The sequence below is a fragment of the Mugil cephalus genome, chromosome 5, assembly GCF_022458985.1.
Source record: "Mugil cephalus isolate CIBA_MC_2020 chromosome 5, CIBA_Mcephalus_1.1, whole genome shotgun sequence".
NCBI classification, from domain to species: Eukaryota; Metazoa; Chordata; class Actinopteri; order Mugiliformes; family Mugilidae; genus Mugil; species Mugil cephalus.
In genome coordinates, this window is record NC_061774.1 from 17,155,640 (window position 1) to 17,174,172 (window position 18,533).

The 18,533-nt window shown below is 44.3% G+C and overlaps 1 protein-coding gene across 1 annotated transcript; it reads left to right on the plus strand.

Annotated features, from left to right (window-relative positions):
* Positions 1-826: 826 nt before the first annotated feature.
* On the plus strand, positions 827-16,807 carry LOC125007873 (flocculation protein FLO11). The gene is made up of 4 exons (XM_047584759.1): positions 827-898; positions 4,542-5,708; positions 9,892-11,981; positions 13,811-16,807. The coding sequence occupies exons 2-4, from the start codon at positions 5,534-5,536 to the stop codon at positions 15,119-15,121; spliced, it is 3,576 nt and encodes a 1,191-aa protein (XP_047440715.1). The 5' UTR covers positions 827-898; positions 4,542-5,533; the 3' UTR covers positions 15,122-16,807.
* Positions 16,808-18,533: the final 1,726 nt, after the last annotated feature.

Sequence of the window (18,533 nt, forward strand, 5' to 3'; positions counted from 1 at the left end):
AGAGAGATTAAGATGTTACCCCTAAAACCTGGCAGCTGTTCAAGATACATTTTTCCAGCATAGTTCAGCCCTGCAGTCTCCATTGTGCACCCAACAATCCGGCGCCCACAGCCAGCCCTCATCTCACTGAGGGCTTCCAGGTTTCGGTACAGAGGGCTTTCAAGATTGGTCGGATGCATCCAAGCATTTCTCTGCTAAAGTGTAATTCTGAAAATCTAAAGATCTAATCGGACATTATACAGTGCACCAGATGTTGCTGACATTTTATGGCACTTGTGGGAGTCCGTCAATCCTCCGAGATGCGGAGTAACCTGAGCGAGGACTATAAAGATTAAATTCCGTGCAGAAAGGCCGAGCTTTGTGTTCCGTACATCGAATCTGAATGTAAAGGTCCTCGAGGTGCTGTCCTGCGCACGCAGTGAAAAGCTCTGAAGGATGTTTCTTGAGAGGAAATCGCTTCCTTTTATTATTCGAAAACATCGAAGGGCCGCTTCAACAAGTTCTGCGTGCATGGCAGGGACATTTTTCAGCCTTTATTTAGATTCCTCCGCCATGGCGGCAAAATTGGTGGAGAAAGGAAAAGGAGTGTGGGGAGAACAGAGTGGGGCCCGCTGGTCCCTCAACATCCCTGTGTTGAATATGAAAATATATTATAGCATAATGTGTTCAGTATGCAAGCTTGAAGGAAACCATATGAAAAGATCCCAGACAAAGAGCCTTCTGTGTTCCAACTGACCCCCCCCTCGCCCCCATCCTCCGTCTGCCTCGGCGAAGCAAGAGAGGGAGAGGGAGAGAGGGAGAGGTAGAAAGGGGGAGGTGTGTGTGCGGAGTCGTAGGAGCAGAAAAGGGGCAGTACACACCCTCGCTGCCACACACTGCCAGACCCAACGGAGTACAGGTGAGCAGCATGACTAAAGCAGCACACACCAAACAGGAAGGAGCTCTGAATCCAGGAATTTTATCTCTCGCTGCGAAAAGCTGTGGCCGCCGCAGACTTTTTTTTCTTTCTTTCTTTTTTTTTTTTTATTCACCTGCGGCCTATTATGCTTTTATCTGCACGGGGTAAGACGCAATCTTTGTTTGGAGCAAAAGAGAAGGGAGAAGGGGAGGAATGCATCGGACTGGAGGAGAAGACGAGGGGGTGAAGTTCGTCTTTGTTTGAGTAGATGACAAACATCTGTGGCTGCTGTTTTCCTCTCGGTGCAGGCTGCAGGCTTCAGGCTTGCAGGGTGGGATGTGGGGGCGGGGGGTGGTGGGTGGGGGGCGGCCGGCTACGTTAGCAGCGTGGTCACTGATATCCAGGCCCGTTGTCCTAAACCGTGGAGGGCCTGCTGCGTCGCCAGGTTATAGACTTGAACTACAGTGTGTAACTTTAGAGGGTGTATCCAATTAAAGTCCCGGCTGGAGACCGTATTGACTTACATTTATAAGTAATTGCTTCCTGTTCGCACCAGGTGAGGCCCATTAACTGCTTTACAGGGGAGCAACAGGAGGTTGTGTTCAGCCATAGATGTATTAGCAAATGATACCTCTTTGCTTTCGCTTTGACGTGGGATGCTGCTTTGAAAGCGCAGAAAGGCGCTTTGCTGAATACCTCAGTGCGAGCAGAATAACTCTGATAAGTCATAATCATTCGGCAGATATTTCCTGCGGCTTTGATAACGCCTCGGTGCATTTTTACCGCTTTAAAAGGCCTCTTTCCTCCTTTGACGCCTTAACAGTTTTCAGATTGTGACTCTGATTGTTTTAGAAGGTTCCTCCCTCTTGGCACAGGATCACACACACCTACTTCAAGTATTTATCTCTGCTTCTTGAAGCCCCTACACCTGTGAGAGTGGGATGAGCAAGACGAGGAGCAGACAGTTTATTACAAGCTTTTCCACCCTGTGATTTAAGACTTCACTCGCAGGGGGAAAAAAAAAAAAAAAAGAAAGAAGCAAAGGCAAACAGAGAGAGACATTAGTGAACATTCATTGGAGACACTTCCTCGTTATGTTTTAGATGTCGGTCATCAGGCTGCACAAGCCGAGGCATGTTAACTGTAACAGCCTGCTGAGGAATTATCAGCCGCGGATGCCCAGTTTGGAGCGCCACCTAAAATTATTTTGTAGCGCTCCAAGCGCCCTTGAATGGCTCTTTGTCTGAGCAGGAGCAAGAGAGGGAGCAAAGGGCCCTGCTAATGCCTTTAGCATTTACAGCCGGATGATTTGTGCATGCCAAGCTGTAAAGCAACCAGGCAAAGAAGCAAGAGATAGTAGACACATAGCAGCTCTGCCCCCCCGCCCCACCACCTCCCGAGGGACTCAATCATAAAGGCCCCGCAGTCAAATGCTGTGACCAGATGCCTAGTTATAAGCTCGGTAACTGATACACTTTTAAGTCTTACGGCCGGTGGAATGCACGCTCACCTGACAATCCACACATCTCGCATACCTCGACACATGTGCGCCCGGAGCAACTGATGATGAACAGATGCCATACGCGGGGGTTAAAAATCCATGCAACATGTGAGTTATTAGGCTGCTGACATGCTTTCTGCGAGTCGACCATTGATGCAGATGTGTAATGAACGTGCTAGACAACGGCCATGGGGGACAAATGAATAATTACAATTTGTGCAGCTGCCAGAGCGATTTTTTCTTTTTTTCTTTCCATCACTATGCGAGACACGCTGCAGAAAGCTGCGGATAGATTTGCCGTCTGCATATGAATCCGCTGATGATGTACAGAAACTCTATGATTACGTGCTGAAATGGCCTGCGGGGCCAGAGTGTAAATTATACCCTTGGTTTTGATCACAGAGGTCAGTGGGTGGCACAGGAAAGCCGTGAGGGGGTGGAAGTCAAATGGGGCAGGTAGGCACAGAAAAATATCTTTTGAACTCCGGTGTAACCGTAGACAGGGTTGTGGTGGTGGGGGTGTGTGGGGGGTGACTTGACAGCATCGGGCGTATGGCAAGTCGATAGGAGTGTGGCAGGGCAGATATCACAAACGAATGTGGAAGAAATGCAACACCCAAACAGTTTATTAACAAGCTGAGGCAAATAAAAAAAAGAAAAAAAAGGGGGCAGCTGCAGATTTTTATAGTCCATATGCTGGTGTTTTCTTTTCTGAGCCGGAGTCAAGTCGCCGTCTGGCACTTAATAAATATTTGGACTGGATCAAAGATCAAACCATATTTCATTCAGTCTGGTACATCGGTGTCAAGCCGCATCCTCAACATGTGTTCACCTCTGTTCTCAACACTTACAGTAAATATTAAAAGTTTGGATTTACGACTGCAAAACGTCAGAAACCCGCCATGCAAATGACCCTGTGAAATCTAATCTAAAAGGACAATGTCGGCTTCCAAATGAGATCCAGACCGGTCCAAACATCACACATCTGGAAGAATCAAAGAACAATTGTCAGAATGTTTAAACAATACTTGCCTTCATCTCCCCTCACTCCTCGCGATCACGCCAGTCGGTTAGTTCGTGCGGGATTTTTGTTTCCTTGCAGCGGGGACACGGGTTTTGTTTGGGCTGATTGTGCTCAGCCGTTGACGAGCCGTCCTCCTACAGACTGTCATAACTCAGCTGTTGTTTGATCAGGGGTCTTCAAGACGGCCTTCAGGACGTGCAAACAGGTTTGCATACCGTGACAGAAGATGAGCACGGTCGCTATGCCTGAAAGAAATCTCTTAAAAGGCATTTAAAGGCAACAATTAGTGTGTTTCCGTGCACAGAGACTCTCTGCGCAGGCCTCCCGCTGAGTGCTACAGTCGTGACTCACAATCAAAAACAAATGCAACCCCGATCGGCTCCAAGGAGAGGCAAGTCTGATCAAGGACGAGGATATGCAAACCCTGGCTTATCACCACAAACTTTGCCAGTGGCCCTTATTAGCTTTGACATGACACCGCTGATCCAGTGAAATACTTCAGGGGATAAGAGGGGACATTCAAATCTCTACTTGTTTCTTCATACTGCGTGGAATTCTTCAATCGACATTCACTTCCCCAGTGTGGTGTATCACGTTACAAGCCCAGAGGCAAAAGATAAAGAGGGAGATTTCATATAGATTCCCGTCGCTCAAACCTGGATGAATTGTGACCTTCCTTCCCTCTTTTGGAGAGTTTATCACACTCCGACTTTTATGAAGGCGTCTCCTCATTTCCTTCTCCGCCCTCACGGTCAGAGTGCAGTTCAAAGTCAGACGCCGGGTCATTTTCTTTGAAGAGATTTCTGCTGGCCTTAAAAATGGGCACACTGTAGCTTGAGATACAGTGTATACTTGATGAAAGATGTCTTCATGAAAGTGTTTTGAGTAAAGCAGAGTGTAATAGAATATTAGCACATTTGCAAACATCTGTAACAAATCCATCTAGGAAAATACTTTAAATTGTTTGTGAAGCAGTGGGTTGATACCCCAATGCACTAATGAAGGAGACATTGCATGCACATTAGCATTTTAACGTTTAAAGAAAAGTTTTGTTACATGACTTTTGCACAACTTCATTTTAACTTGCATATTTCTCTGTTTTTTCTCTTTTTTTGTAGGTGGTTCTGGACAAAAAAAGGAACATGCAAACTGATTAGATAATTGGCACTGACTCGCAATCCTTTCATCGTTTTTTCTTTTTTTTAATCTGCAGATTAAGTGGTTTTCTTCTGTTAAGGGTGGAGCTGTTGGACTCATGAGAAACCCTTCCAAGAGAAATAAGGACTTTCCTTCTCAAAACAGGTTTTTTTGTGAAAAAGCAGAGGGAAGAAACTGATTATCCCGCTCTCAGAGCCCGTATCTGGCTTTAATGTATGAGAATAAACACAGGAGACGAGAATAAAGCAAGCCTAATTCAAAACTTTTGAACACTGAACACAAACCAGGCTCCGAAATGACCTTTCCGAAGTGAAATGTTATTCCTCACATGCACCTAGCAGCAGGAAACCGCCATATACACAGTTCCCCTTCGCGTCACTGTAGAGTTATGATCCCTGCGATAAAGGGCAGTTCCTTTTCTCCGAAAGAAAAGTAATCTGCGGGCTGGAGATTGGGATGCGGACAAAAAAGCATGTTTTGGTGACCAAAATAGAAAAGGAGGAAGAGAAACATCTGGGAAAGAAAAAAAGGGTATTGGAGAAATGCAAATAGGGAAGATTGGACTGTTTCTCAGCGCTCTTTGCCAGATTTTTTACAGAGCACCACAAACTTGTGCAATTTTGGTGGCAGTTGTCCATGGGAACTCATCCAAGGCACATCGGAGCTGACCCTCCTGGGAGGTCCTGTTAGACAGAGCAAAATACTTCATGAAGACCAGAGCAAGAGCACACTTCTTCCGTCAACTTTGGACTCACTAAAGGAACACGCTTGGAAGGATTATTGCTGTGAGGAGAGCCATGACCGGAAGCAGTGACCTGGAAAACTGAGCGACTACGTTTCCCTAATCTGTTTTGTGCGCTCTCTCCAAACAAATTCTGCCATTAAGGAGTAAAACTTCCGGCTTCCGACCGGGGCTGACGTTTTCATCTTATCGGGAGAGAAGTTGGAGCTGATGGAAACAGATATGGAGAAGGGACACATGTCCGTCAGGAGAGGAGTGAGCTGGAGTCCAGGGGAGTTGAGGAAACCTCTCCAGCTAACCGAAGACATGCACACCCCCGGGACAGACTGCGACGCATCATGGGAGAAGACAGGATTCAACAAAGAACACATGAGCCGGAAAACAAGTAAGTGTTTGTTTATTTGCCATTTTCTGTCCTTATTTGGGGAGCTAGAGCTGCGGCGATAACGCGCATTGTTACTCCGTGACCTCATAGCACAGAAATTCGGCTGTAAATACAATTTCCAGAGGTTAGCTCGCCATGCCGTTTTAATACTACACTGTGGCTCGCACTATGGTGTATCATTATCCCAGAAAATCTATGGCTGGGAAGGGCCAACAGCACAAAGAGAAAATAGGCAGCCTGGACTCGTCATTGCAACCTGACACAGTCAAACGCTCTGTGAAACATCTGTTTCCATAAAAATACAGGCTGCCGAAGCAGCAATGGAAATGCAATCACGGAGCATCACTGCGAAAGTGTCGTCTTAATATACAACGCAGGCACCGACAATAGCGGGACAGCTTGGAGGAAAAACAGTTTGGAAACTTTTTACTTTTTACTTGCTCCCAAAGAAGAGAAACAACAACCCCACACACCTCAAAAAACGTCCTGTTAAATATAACTATGGGAAAACTGAAATACTATTAAAAAGATAACTATCTCTGGGTAGCGATGGCCGGATTTTTTTTTTCAAAGAGTAGAAAGAGATTGTGTATTGTATCGGAAAGGTCAGGGCCACCAAATAATTGTTCCCGATAAACATCTATAGCCTGTACTTCCAACACCCTTCCCATCACTCATTGCTCACTAATTAGTTTCCTCAAATGGAACACACTTCACCAAAAACAACACAAAGGCACTGACAGAGGTCGACTGCTCCTCTGCTGAGACCCTTTTCGTAACGCGCTAAAGAAACAACGTGAGCGGCCCCCGAGCTCCGTTTCCACCTCTGAGCTGGTGTTTCATGTCTCCCGTGGGATGCACAGAGAGTTTAGCTCACATTCAGTCTGGTAAGATCCCGGGACCTCGGTTAATCCTCATCTTTCCATACCGCTTCACACATCACCCGCGGGGGCCTGCGCTGTCACCTCGCTCACCCCGCAGCCATCACCCGGAGAAAGATAACATCCGACAGGGTAATCTGACCTTTGATTCATAAATGCAGGGTTGGCCCCCTGATTTAAATCCTGCTGCTGGGCGTGGCGGGGGGAGAGTTTTCCTGTCTGCTAACCCCCACGCAGGGGTGAGGGGATGGGACAGAGGGCAAAGGTATGAGGTGGAGAAAGTTAGTGGTGGAGGCGGAAGAGAAAGGAACCGGACAATATGACGCGGAGGTTCTTGCATCATTGTTCAGGACTGACTTTCGTCGCTACTACTGGGGGACAGGAAATTCCTATCTTGCCCTTGCAGGTTGGAGTCTAAGGCCCAGAGGGTTCAAAGAGTCCAGACTCCTGGTTAGAGAGTATGCACAATAAACACACATGGTGAAATCCCGACAGACACGGAGGGCAGCAGAGGTCAGGTGCTGGAGCTCTTGAGTCTCAGCGGTCTAATCCATAGAAACACAAGCCGAAGTATCTCTCAGTTGCACATCAAAGGCTCCAACAAGGGTCAGACACTTCCCTGCCATCAGAAGACGTCAGACAGAGATAAGCTGCTCAATACTTGCCATCGATTGGACAAGTGTCAAAACAATGTGTGGTCTCCGCACAGCTGCTGCCACATCGATACATTCCCCCCCACAGAAGCTTTATTTTATTTTATATTTTTCTCCTCGCAGGCTCTGTTTTCATAATTAGTGAAAAGCTAGCGGAGGTGGTGGCGCCGCAGATTTGAAAAAGCGAAATGAAGCTGGAGGCTGAGTGACAGGCAGCACAGCCTCCAGTTACAGAGTCCCCCCCCACCACCCCTCCCTTCTCCCCTCCCTCGCCTGTCTGTGCGCTGGACTGCTGGAGAAAAAGAAACCTGATCCTGCGTCTAGCTCTAGAAAGGGGGTGTGAAGCTATCACACGCAGTTAAATTGAAAACTCTGGTGGAAGTACTACAAAACAGCGGAGCTCTGAGTTTTGACGTGAAAAAAGGTAAGGGAAGAAAGCGGAGCCAGCAAGTTTAGCAAAGTTTCTGAAAGGATATTTTGTAGAAACGACTTGTCTGTTTTTCTGGAGGAAAGTGATTTGTTAGTGGCACTATGTTGTTTATGCGACAGACCATAGACATTTGTGTTATTTTAGTTTTTAATCAAAAAAGTTTTGCGTACTCCACTCATCCTGAGATCTAATTAAATCAAGACTTTTTTCCATTTATTTGTTAATTTAATATATGTTCTCTTTTAATTATCTTGCATTTAACTGTAAAACTTAACAATTTGAAGGCCAAATTTAATTAAAAAAAATGAAGTCTCACTTGCGTTTTGATCTCTGATGAGATTCACACCTGCATGTTATTTGATAGCGACGCTGGCTCTCACTCAAGGTAGATGTTTACAGTGAGGACATTTCATTTCAAGCCTCCGTGCTCCGGTGTACTCGGGCGGAATGAGTTATAAACAGAAAATAGCCAATAAAAGTCATCAGTGGGACCTGTGGTGTCGCTCCCACTCATATCGACAATAATGATAGAAGGCACTGACCGTACAGTAAATACCTGTGTGATAGGTTCTCCGCAGAGGTCTATAAAAGATTGTGATTTGTGCTTATGTCAATAACGGTGAGAGGACTGTTTCTTTAAAGGGCTGTGTCATAATGCTTTTAACCTTGTTATACCGCCACAAATATGCAACGTGATTGATGTATCGCCACTGCATGTCATAGGTGGATTGATTTAACTTGTCTGATGCTGATGAATTCCTTTGCAGAAAGAACCGGCACCATTGTCAAGGGGGTATCATTTTGTGTATGGAAATGTACTGCCCTGTTTATAATCCAAATGGGCCCTCTAGTGCATGTTTTTTATATAAAAGTAATGAGATGTCAAACACATGCTCTTGAACTTTGTCTGCTCTTATGTAAAATGAACTCAAGGTAGACCTCACCAAGAGTTAATTCAATTACTGTGAGGGCAGACCTTAAGCCTGCGAAATCAATGACAGATGCATATTATTCCTTTTTGCTGGAGGAACGATCATGTTAGCTTTATACTCTGTGCCAGGAAATAAAACTGCACACAGAGTCAGCTCTATAGGACAGCTTTACATGTGATTGATTTAAGCCTGATTATTGTGATTGGCACATGATTACATCAAATAATGTAGCTGTCTGGATCCATCACCTTATTAAATGAGCAGAGCTGTGGCTGTGCCAGCTGTCTGAGAGACGTCCTGGAGGGACATGAAATATCTGAATTAGACGAATAATCTACCAGATGTGTCACCGGAATAATTTCTTCTCCTTTGAATTGGCCATCAAACAGTCTCAGACTTTTAATTTTGTTTAAAAAAATAACATATGTGCAGCTTGTTTAAGTATGACATAGTTTCTAAGATGGGCACACATAATTGTATAGTATGTTTATAGGCAGCAATCAAAAAAAAAGACATTTTTGGAAGCTGTAGATTGTAAAAAAAAGTGTCTATTAAGGGCTCAGGCTGCAGTATTGCACAAATTAACTCGAGAGAGAAACCAAAGGCATGCTGGAAGCGCAGTCAGGGAGTTTTCTCAGCACTGGAGGAATGCTCAGGGAGGGACTACTGCAGATGGCAGAGGAAATAGCTCCCGTGCCTGAAAAGGAGCTCTTAAGCTCAAAAAACAAACTATCAGTCCTGACACAGACATTTTGTTTTATCTTGTAATTTCAAGAAAATCTGTGTCAGACACAGACTGGCAACACTTTCCGTCGTTACTCCAGCAGACACTGACCGTGATCTTTTTATTAACTTTAGTCGACAAGCCTCTGACTCTCCATTAACATGTTTATTTCACATGTTTCCCCACCCACGCCTCTTAGCTCATTGTCTGCTGCTCTGGTCTGCTGAGTCAAATGTCCACAAAGTCTAATTTTTCTCGCTAGACTGGTTGGAATCAAACGCACAGCAAAGAACAATCGAAACCATATGGTGCAGAAACAATTATGTGGTTTTAAAACAGAACATTAAATCCCTGACTTGTTAAAAATTTGTCCGTGTCGGTTCTCTCCGTTTGTACATAAAAGCAGTTTTAAATAGATGCCTTTGGCGTAGTCTTTGCGTAGAAGAAGCTAGGTCAATGTTTCCCCTATTGTTAGTCAAGCACTTGCGTTAGACAAAGGTGAAATCTCTCTTTTCTCACACTGAACTAACTGTCCCTCTTCTCCCTGTCTGTGTCATTTTCAGATCTGACCAGAAGTGCCAGTTTATCCGAGAAGGAGCTTAAAGAAGCTCGTGTCAGGAGTCAGATCATTGCTGCTCAGCTCACCATACCTTCTAACTCCAGCTCCAGGGGCGTGCAGCTGTTCAACCGGCGCAAGCAGAGAGTCAACGCCTTCACACTTAAAAGCTCTGGAGAGGGGTCAGAGGAGGACAAAGCTGAGAATGTGAAAACGGACTCCAACAAGCTAACATGGGCAGAGAGGAGCAGTAAGGAAAAGGATAGAGACCTGAACTTGAAGAACAGAGCAACCAAGTCAGTCTTCTCACCATCTGGAAGGGTGCACTCAGTGGGTGACATCATGGATGAACCCGGTGAGGATTTCCACAAAAAAGACGACATGGAAGACAGCATTATTCAGGAGAGACATTTTCTTCCTGTTAAGGAGGAGCAGGAGGAAGAAGAAGAAGAAGAGGCAAGAGATGAAATCCATGAGGGGCTAGAGGGCAACGTCAAGCATGAGATTCCCCCTGGAAGTAATAACACTGATCCAATCGTGACGGGACGTGAAGCAGAAGCAGGGATAAATGGGGGCCACACGGGGCCAGTCCCTGCTGGAAAGCTTCATAATGGCTGTCACAGCGCCTCTGGGCCTGAGAGAGTGTCTTCACCCACATCCAGTCAGGCAAGAACCATCATCAACAGAACTGCCAGGCCCTTTTTCTCACCACCCACAGTGAACCCTCCAGTGGCACTCAGCCCTGTTATGGATGTTCCCCCTCCTCCTTCCTACTCCACTCCTCCTCTCCCTGTTTGTAATGCACCCCAACCTGTAGTGTTCTCACCTCCACCTCCGCCTCCATCATATCCCACACCTCCTCTCCCAGCGTTCACAAACCAGCCTCCACAGACTTGCCACTCCAGTCCTCCCCCCATGTCTCCTGTCATGTCGATGTCGTCTCCGCCGCCATCCAATTTTCCTGTTGCTCAGTACCCACCAATGCCCAATTATGGTCCCCCCACGGCCCCGAAACCCACCGCATTTGTTCCACAGCCCACCACATTTGTTCCTCAACCTACACGAGAGGGAAAGCTGATAGCACCAGTCAAAACAGGAATACTTGAGGAGAGCGCTGCCAAGAGGGCAAATAAAAAATCAATGTTCACATTCAAAGAGAAGCCAGTGGTAGCTCCAAACCCTGAGCTGCTCTCTCTGGTGCAGGGGGTGGACGAAAGGAAGAAACATGGACACAGATCTGTTCCTGAACCAGCACCTGAAGAAGAGTTGATGGCCCTTGGTGCAGAGGCTTCCAACTTCCTTGCCAAGGAAGCGGACAAGGCAGATGGAGCTAAAGCACCAGAGTGGGCCTCTTGTCTCAAGAGCTCAAGAACCCAACCGAGGGCCGAACACAGGCCAGAGCAGACACTTACTAATGTATCTGGAAAAGGTGCTGAGCTGTTTGCCAAGCGCCAATCGAGGATGGAAAAATATGTCGTTGAGAATCAGAATGCAGGGCAAATTCGGTCTCCGTCTCCCACAATGTCTCTGCCACCGTCTTGGGTTTATCCATCAAACATGCCCGGTAGGGTTAAGGCCATTGCCAAAAACTCTGACATGAGCGCTCAGCTCTCACAAAATCTAAAGGCCCAACAAGCTGTCAAGCAAAAACCAAGGCCTAAAGTTGCGGCTCCAGAGCCGGCCCCAGAGCCTTCACCTTTAGAGAACGGCTGCTCCAAGATAGAGATGGATCTCTCGAGGCATCGGCCCTACCAGCTTAACTCTTCTCTGTTCATCTTCAACCCAGTCAAGGACCCAGTTAGTACTCTACCCAGAAGAGCACCACAGGCCAGCAATCTGATCACCACACAAACTTTCTCCAGACAGACTTCCTTACCGAACAACCCTCCCTCCCCCTTCACCACCCAATGCATGTCTCCTCAACTTCCTCTCAGTCCCACAGGAGGACCTGAGTATCCACCAAATCCAGCTTTAGGGAGCCAAAGAATCAGTTCTCCTATGTCAGCCTTCTCTCCAGAGCGAGTATCGTCTCCTCGGTCGGGAGCACAGGCCCCAAGGCCCACCTTTTCTGCCAAGAAGGCAGGGATTGCACCACAGGTGTGGAGACCCTCACTGTACCATTTCTAGAAAATTGACATGTAGCTGATTTAGTATAGGGTTTAATGCACATTTTGCTTGACTTGTGCCTTCTTCTTCTTCTTCTTCTTCTTCTTCTTCTTCTTCTTCTTGTGCCTTTTCTTAGTCCCATTTCTTGCAATGTAAATATACCAGAGTGAATGTACCAGAGTGAAATATTTTTCTGTAAGAAATATAATAATACTCACGTTTATCATAAACCGTCTGACAAGACCTCGTTTGCATCTCACACAAATTCTTAAGTAAGTGCATCCTGAATATTTAGTGACATTATAATTGCATATTTTCCACAATAACAGAATCCCAACACCAGAAAATAAAAAGCATGCCTTGGTGGATTCACAATCAGCTGCCATTCCCAATGTCTCTAAGCACTGCTCCATTTTCAGTAAATTTTAAAATATGATGAGAAACAACCTCACAGTTTTCCACTCTGCACCCTAGTGCTGCTGCTTCACAAACCACTTTAACAGATGGACTAGCATCTGCTTTATGATGTGGGATTTGCAATTTAATGCTGTTTACTGACATGAAAGTTGCAGCAAGAGAACTCCTTTTACCTCTTTATGTCTTCGGGGTAATTTACTCCGCTTTCTAGCGTTTTCTGCCAAAATTTATTGTGTGGGCTTGGATTCTTTGGTGTTTCAAACCTGTAGGCTGCATAGTAATTTCTATCACGCACTCACCTTTACTGTTTCAGGAAGTTAAAGCAGTAATTCCATCATTGTGTGTTTGTGTAAGTTTGCTTTCATGGTCCCCGAGTCAGTGCTGTCTTCTTCTGTTTTCTGTTTTTCTGTCTATTTTTTCCTGCAATACTGAGTCTTCCCTTCTCTGATTAAAGCTTTATGCTAACACTCTACAGTGACCTCTTTCTCTTTTTTCCATTTTTATGACTTCGCTGACTTCATTCAGCCATGAGTTTCAATTTGAAGTGTTTGTTGTTCCAATTTCTGCCTTCTGTGATGCCACAGTGAATAGTTAAATGCACTAATGAATTTTATGCATCTTTTAAGGACACTGAGAATTTGCAACAGGAGGCTGATCTATTTATGAACACAGTGTCTGACATTTATAGTTCTGACATGAGTAGCTAATCTTGTTATTACACATTAATATTACACTTTCATACAAATTTAACTTAATGTGTTCATGCTAAGATCTTCACTGGGTCTTGATGGTCTTGAGGGGCTCAGACATCGAGACAAAAGTTAGAACCCTTGACCTCTTCTTTTATTCTTCCAATATGACCACTGACATTCATCTAACAAGACTATAACTTCTTAGTTAAATGATCCCAGCAGTTCATAAAACCACAGACTGGCTTCATATTATATTATATTATCATATTATTATCCTGAGCAGAGATAGTTATCTCTTAATTATTATGGCCCTAAGATGGAATGCAACCTTTGCTTCAGTCTAGTAACTCCATATCCCTGCAAAGGTTAACCACCTCGGCAAAGCCAGATGACAGTAACCTGAGAGAGACACTAAAGACTGAACCTGCATGTGTTTGTAGCCAGGGACACACACCAAAGGAGGGGATACTCCTGACCTGAATGCTGCTGGAGCTGAACACATAAACACAATTTTATCAAAACAGATCTGATGATAATTTTAAACTGGTCTCATGGACTTGTTTTGCGCATAGTCTGAGGAAACCACAGTAAAATGGTCAAGGAAATTTACTTATTCCAAATTTGTACTATGTAAATACTGTGTGAGAAATGTGTGTGTTGCAATTCACCATGCACTTTTTAAAATTATTTTTTTCTATTATGGTCCAACAGACATCAAAAGAGTCCTCAACTAATGAAATTCCTTGTGAGACACCCACACCAACGAGAACGACCAGCCTCACCAGACGTTTCAGCACTCCAGAGGGCCCGACCACTGGAACCTGGACCTCCAGCCGCCAAACAAACAACCCTTCCCCCACCATCTCCAGCTCCATCCGCTCAGTCACTTCCCCTGTGTCGTCTCCCAGTAGTACAAGATGCCAATCGCCTATGGCCAGTCAGAATATCAAATTTTCCACCGTTTCCTCCACTTCCACACTTAGACCCTCCCAAACATCTACAGCCACCTCTTCATGCTCTCCTTGGGGTTCGAGATCTCAGTCCCCAATGGTCAGCCAGCCCTCCACCACATCCTCCATTTCTGCTTTCAGGCCTTCCCAAACTTCTGCCACTCCTCCCTGGGGTGCGAGGTGCCAGTCTCCAGGGGCAAACCAGAATAACAAGTCTCCCTTTGCTGTTTCATTTTCTTCACCCAGACCTCCCCAAACAACAGCCACTTCCCCACGCTCTCCACCTTGGGGATCAAGATGCCAATCCCCGGTGGTGAGTCAGAGTACCCCGGCTTCCACCATTTCCCCTGGTCCTACATCGAGACAATCTCAAACATCTACTGCCACTTTTCCACACTCTTCTTGGGGATCACGATGTCAGTCACCATTGGTGACCAACATTTCCCAGTCTTCAGGTGTCTCCATCTCTGCCACCAGACCCTCCCAAACATCTTCAGCCACATCTCCTGTCTCGCCTTCTTGGGGGTCACGCTCTCAGTCGCCTTCGTCCTTTCAGACCAGCTTGTCCTTACCTGCCACTAAGCCCCTGTACACATTGTCTGCCACCTCCTCACCTGTTCTCCAACCCAGAGACAGTCGCTGCATGTCCCCCATTGTTAATACCCAAGACTCTAAAGCAAACCATCGCCTACTGGCAAAGAATATCATCAATGCAGCCAAACGTAAAAACAGCCCCTCCCCTGGTGCACTGAGTGGCCACAGCCTCCCTATCTCACCTCTGGGAAACTCCCACCATGGTTACGACTGTCACAAACCACCAATGAGTCCCTTCCAGTCGCGGGCACTGGGTGCACAGTCCCCGACCTTCACCAGTCCTCCTCCCACTCCCACTCAGAGAATCTGCTCACCTGTGAGGCTCTACAACACGCGTTCACTAACCGACTCTGATGCTTCCGTTGAGTCTGAAGATTCAGGCCTCCGGTCGCCCGGCCTGCACTCCTACAACACTTGTCCCCGCGGTTGGGGTGGTAGCCTGAGGGTGAAGAGAAGCACCGTCTCCTCAGACCTGTGAGGGTGTTACTGGATGATAAGTGAAGCAAATTTTTGTGGCATTGGATCAACCAGTAAAAGACTAATACCAAATATGTTACCTTTCTGTAACCATCATTGCTGATCCTAGACAGTGGTAAATGTTGTAGCAAGGTAGTTTTAGTACTTTATATGACTCAACATTCATAGTACGGGATGGACTGACAAGAACAAGCTTTTTACATAATGCATTTGCTGTGGCTTGTACGCTTCTTACATTCCAAAAACACTCAAATAAACCAAAGATATCTGAAATCACTTTTAAAAAATATTGTATTTTCACACCCTCATATTAAATATACATGCACAATCACCACTACACTTAAACAGTATTCAATGGAAAATAGGTTTGACATGTTATTAATGAATTATTATTGTTGGTTTCACGCAGGTTTAAAGACAGCTAAGAGTTTTAAGGCGTAGAAGGGACACATGTAGTAATGTTTAAATACACAGCTCCATGGACTATACAATGTTTTGATTGTGGCATTCTCATAGTTTTTTGTATTAGTAATTGCTAAAATGTACCCACACAGGGAACTGACAATGAATAGTGATTTATCCAGTATTGGGCGAAATGAGTTTCAATCATCTTGCTTCGCCAGCGATACAGTGGTAGGTGGGACACACGCTGTTCACGTTATCACACATGGAGAAGGCATTCACCGCAGTTTATTATCCGTTGTAACCAAATATAAAGTAAATCATACGCATAATTATCGCAGTGCAATAACCAGTTTAACACAGTGTATATATGCTGCTCTAATTTGCTAAAACGAATGTAAGCTTAACAAACAGACTGACAAAGAAAGACAGGAAAAAGAGTGTTGAACATGAAGAGTGAATATGGGGACGTGAGAAGGGGCACTGATAACGGAGCTGATCATGTAAACACTGTTTCCGTGTTTCAAGAGAAAGATTTCAAAGATTGTTGTCGTTTTTGCTAACCATGAACAGTCCTGAGTAATAGACTACAATGTACTGTATTGTGCGAATGGCCTGTTTAGATGAGGTTGAGAAGAAGGTGCAAGATGTTGTTGTTAAATTTCCACTCGGGGGAGAAAACAGAGGGTCAGATGAATGTTGTATGTTGAAAAGTGTGGATAGACGATAGGAGGAATTAATGATATGTATTTCAAATGCATATAAAACTTTGTATGTACATTCACTTTAACTTCTAAAGTTTCTTTTTATACTTGATTTGCACTCCTGATCATTCCAGTCTGGTGACTAAGTTGGGATTGTTTCAAACTTGATTTCACAATTACAGCAAATGTACTGTAAAAATTGAACCGCGATGGTGGAGATCAGCTGGATCTGTGACGGCTGCCAGAACTAGCTTTCTGTCTCAAGTTCCCACCTTGCTCAGTCCTGCACCTGCACAACAGATCATTCCTCTATTCCCTGGCACGCAAGCCAAAAGCATCAGCACATTTCTAAATATTTACTCTGTCTTCTGAGTGACAGGGACTCCTGCTACATGGTGACCTGCCTCCTTCAGCAGGACTAAGCCTATCGCTGTCCTGGTTTGGTTTCAACGTCTGAACACACTGCAGATGTTTGCAGGTTTTTTTGGTTCTGTGACTGCATGCCTGCATTGTATTCATATAACTCATGTTGCATTTCATACCTGTATGATTTCTGAATAAAAACAATGATGGCACACCAATATTTTTGTCTTTGTCTGTTATTTTTCTTCCTAGCAACATGCATTTAAAATACTGGTGCTGTGAATAATAAAATAAGCTACGTATGTACGCGTTTCCCTTTTCTGTGTATCTTGATAAAAACTGGATGCACAACAATTCACATTCAGCAACATCCAGGTATTCATACTATTACATGAGTTTATTATTTTCTATTGTTTTTTATTTATTTAGAAGTATTCAAGAAAACAGTATGCAACTTATGAAACGTATGTATCCTGTATATGTGATCCTAAACAAGGATTCACATTTCATTTGGCCCCTTAAAGGCACTTCAGCTTTTAAAACTGTAGGGCAATGCAGTTACAGCACATAGAATAATAGCTCGCATATCCAATGTTAAGTTATAGGAAGAACAATCTGTAAGTAGAGGCCTGAAATAATTAACTTTGATGCTTTTATGCTGTTAACCGATGGGAGATTGTCACCAGTTGTGTATATGACACAATGTTGGATCAACCGCCACATTTGCAGGCTTATTTCTCGGCTTTTACATTCTCCACCGCATATCTGTGGTGACAGTTTTGGGCGCTGGCATGACGCACACAGCAGCATCCGGAGGTGAAAAGGAAACTAAAGTTGCAATTATCACAAGTTCATAGACTGCCATCTGTAGGACTCTCGACAGAAGTTCAAATGAGGCAACACTGCTGAAACAGACACTCGGCATCTGCTTCCTTGAATATTTCAAAACACTTCATATTCCTTTTCAATTATGTATCAGTGTTTATCCTGCTGGAAATTTCATCTTTTTCTAAACTCTTTTGCTAAGTTTCAAACACCTAATAGTATGAAAAAAGTTGAACATTTCAATGTCTTTAAAAAACAAACAAACAACATGGTATGTCTTAATGTATATAACCCCCTAGACTTAACCCTAGGCTATGCAAAATAAAACAAAAACAAACAAAAAACAAAAAAAACAATTGAAATGAGAGTAAAGGCAGTAAATGCATAAAAATATGAGGGAGACAGTCAGCCTCACTTAGGTAGATTAACAAAATATAGAGTTTTAATATGACAGAAGATATATAGAGAAAATCTACATGTTGCAAAACTTAGCAGTTGAACCCTTGCAAAGAGCATTTTATTGAATTTCAATTACGTATTTGATCACTATGTGGCACTAAGTAGTACGAGCCGTCTGACTAATAGGGTCAGGAAGGCTAAGAGGTCTACATTAACTCCTTATAGAGTAATTGCAACTGGCATCATCCCAAAGAGTGCTATTATTGAAAATTTATCAAGATAGTATCTGTAACATGCTTTAAATGTTTTGGACCAATAGTTAGAGAGAATGGGAAAGAGGAAATCCTGTTTAAAACAATAAATATCAACATACAGATGAGTGTGAGAGCATGAACAGCAGCATTCATCCATCATAAATCCATTCCATTTTATTATTAATTGTGCACAATCATGCATACCTTGTGTATATTATTAATTTTTCTTCCTGCTGTGGCACATTAAAATCTGAGGAAGTTGCACTTATGTTAATTTTCATTAATAATATGTTGAGCAGACTAGGAGGATGCTCATCTCCAAACAGGAGGTTCAGTTTAGAAATAACACCTCTGAAAACACACAGCTTCCCCCTCAGCCGAAGCCCACACATTGTGATAACATGATATTAACATGTTTGGGTAACAACAATCATGTCTGTCTGGCATTACTGTAAACCATTTAATT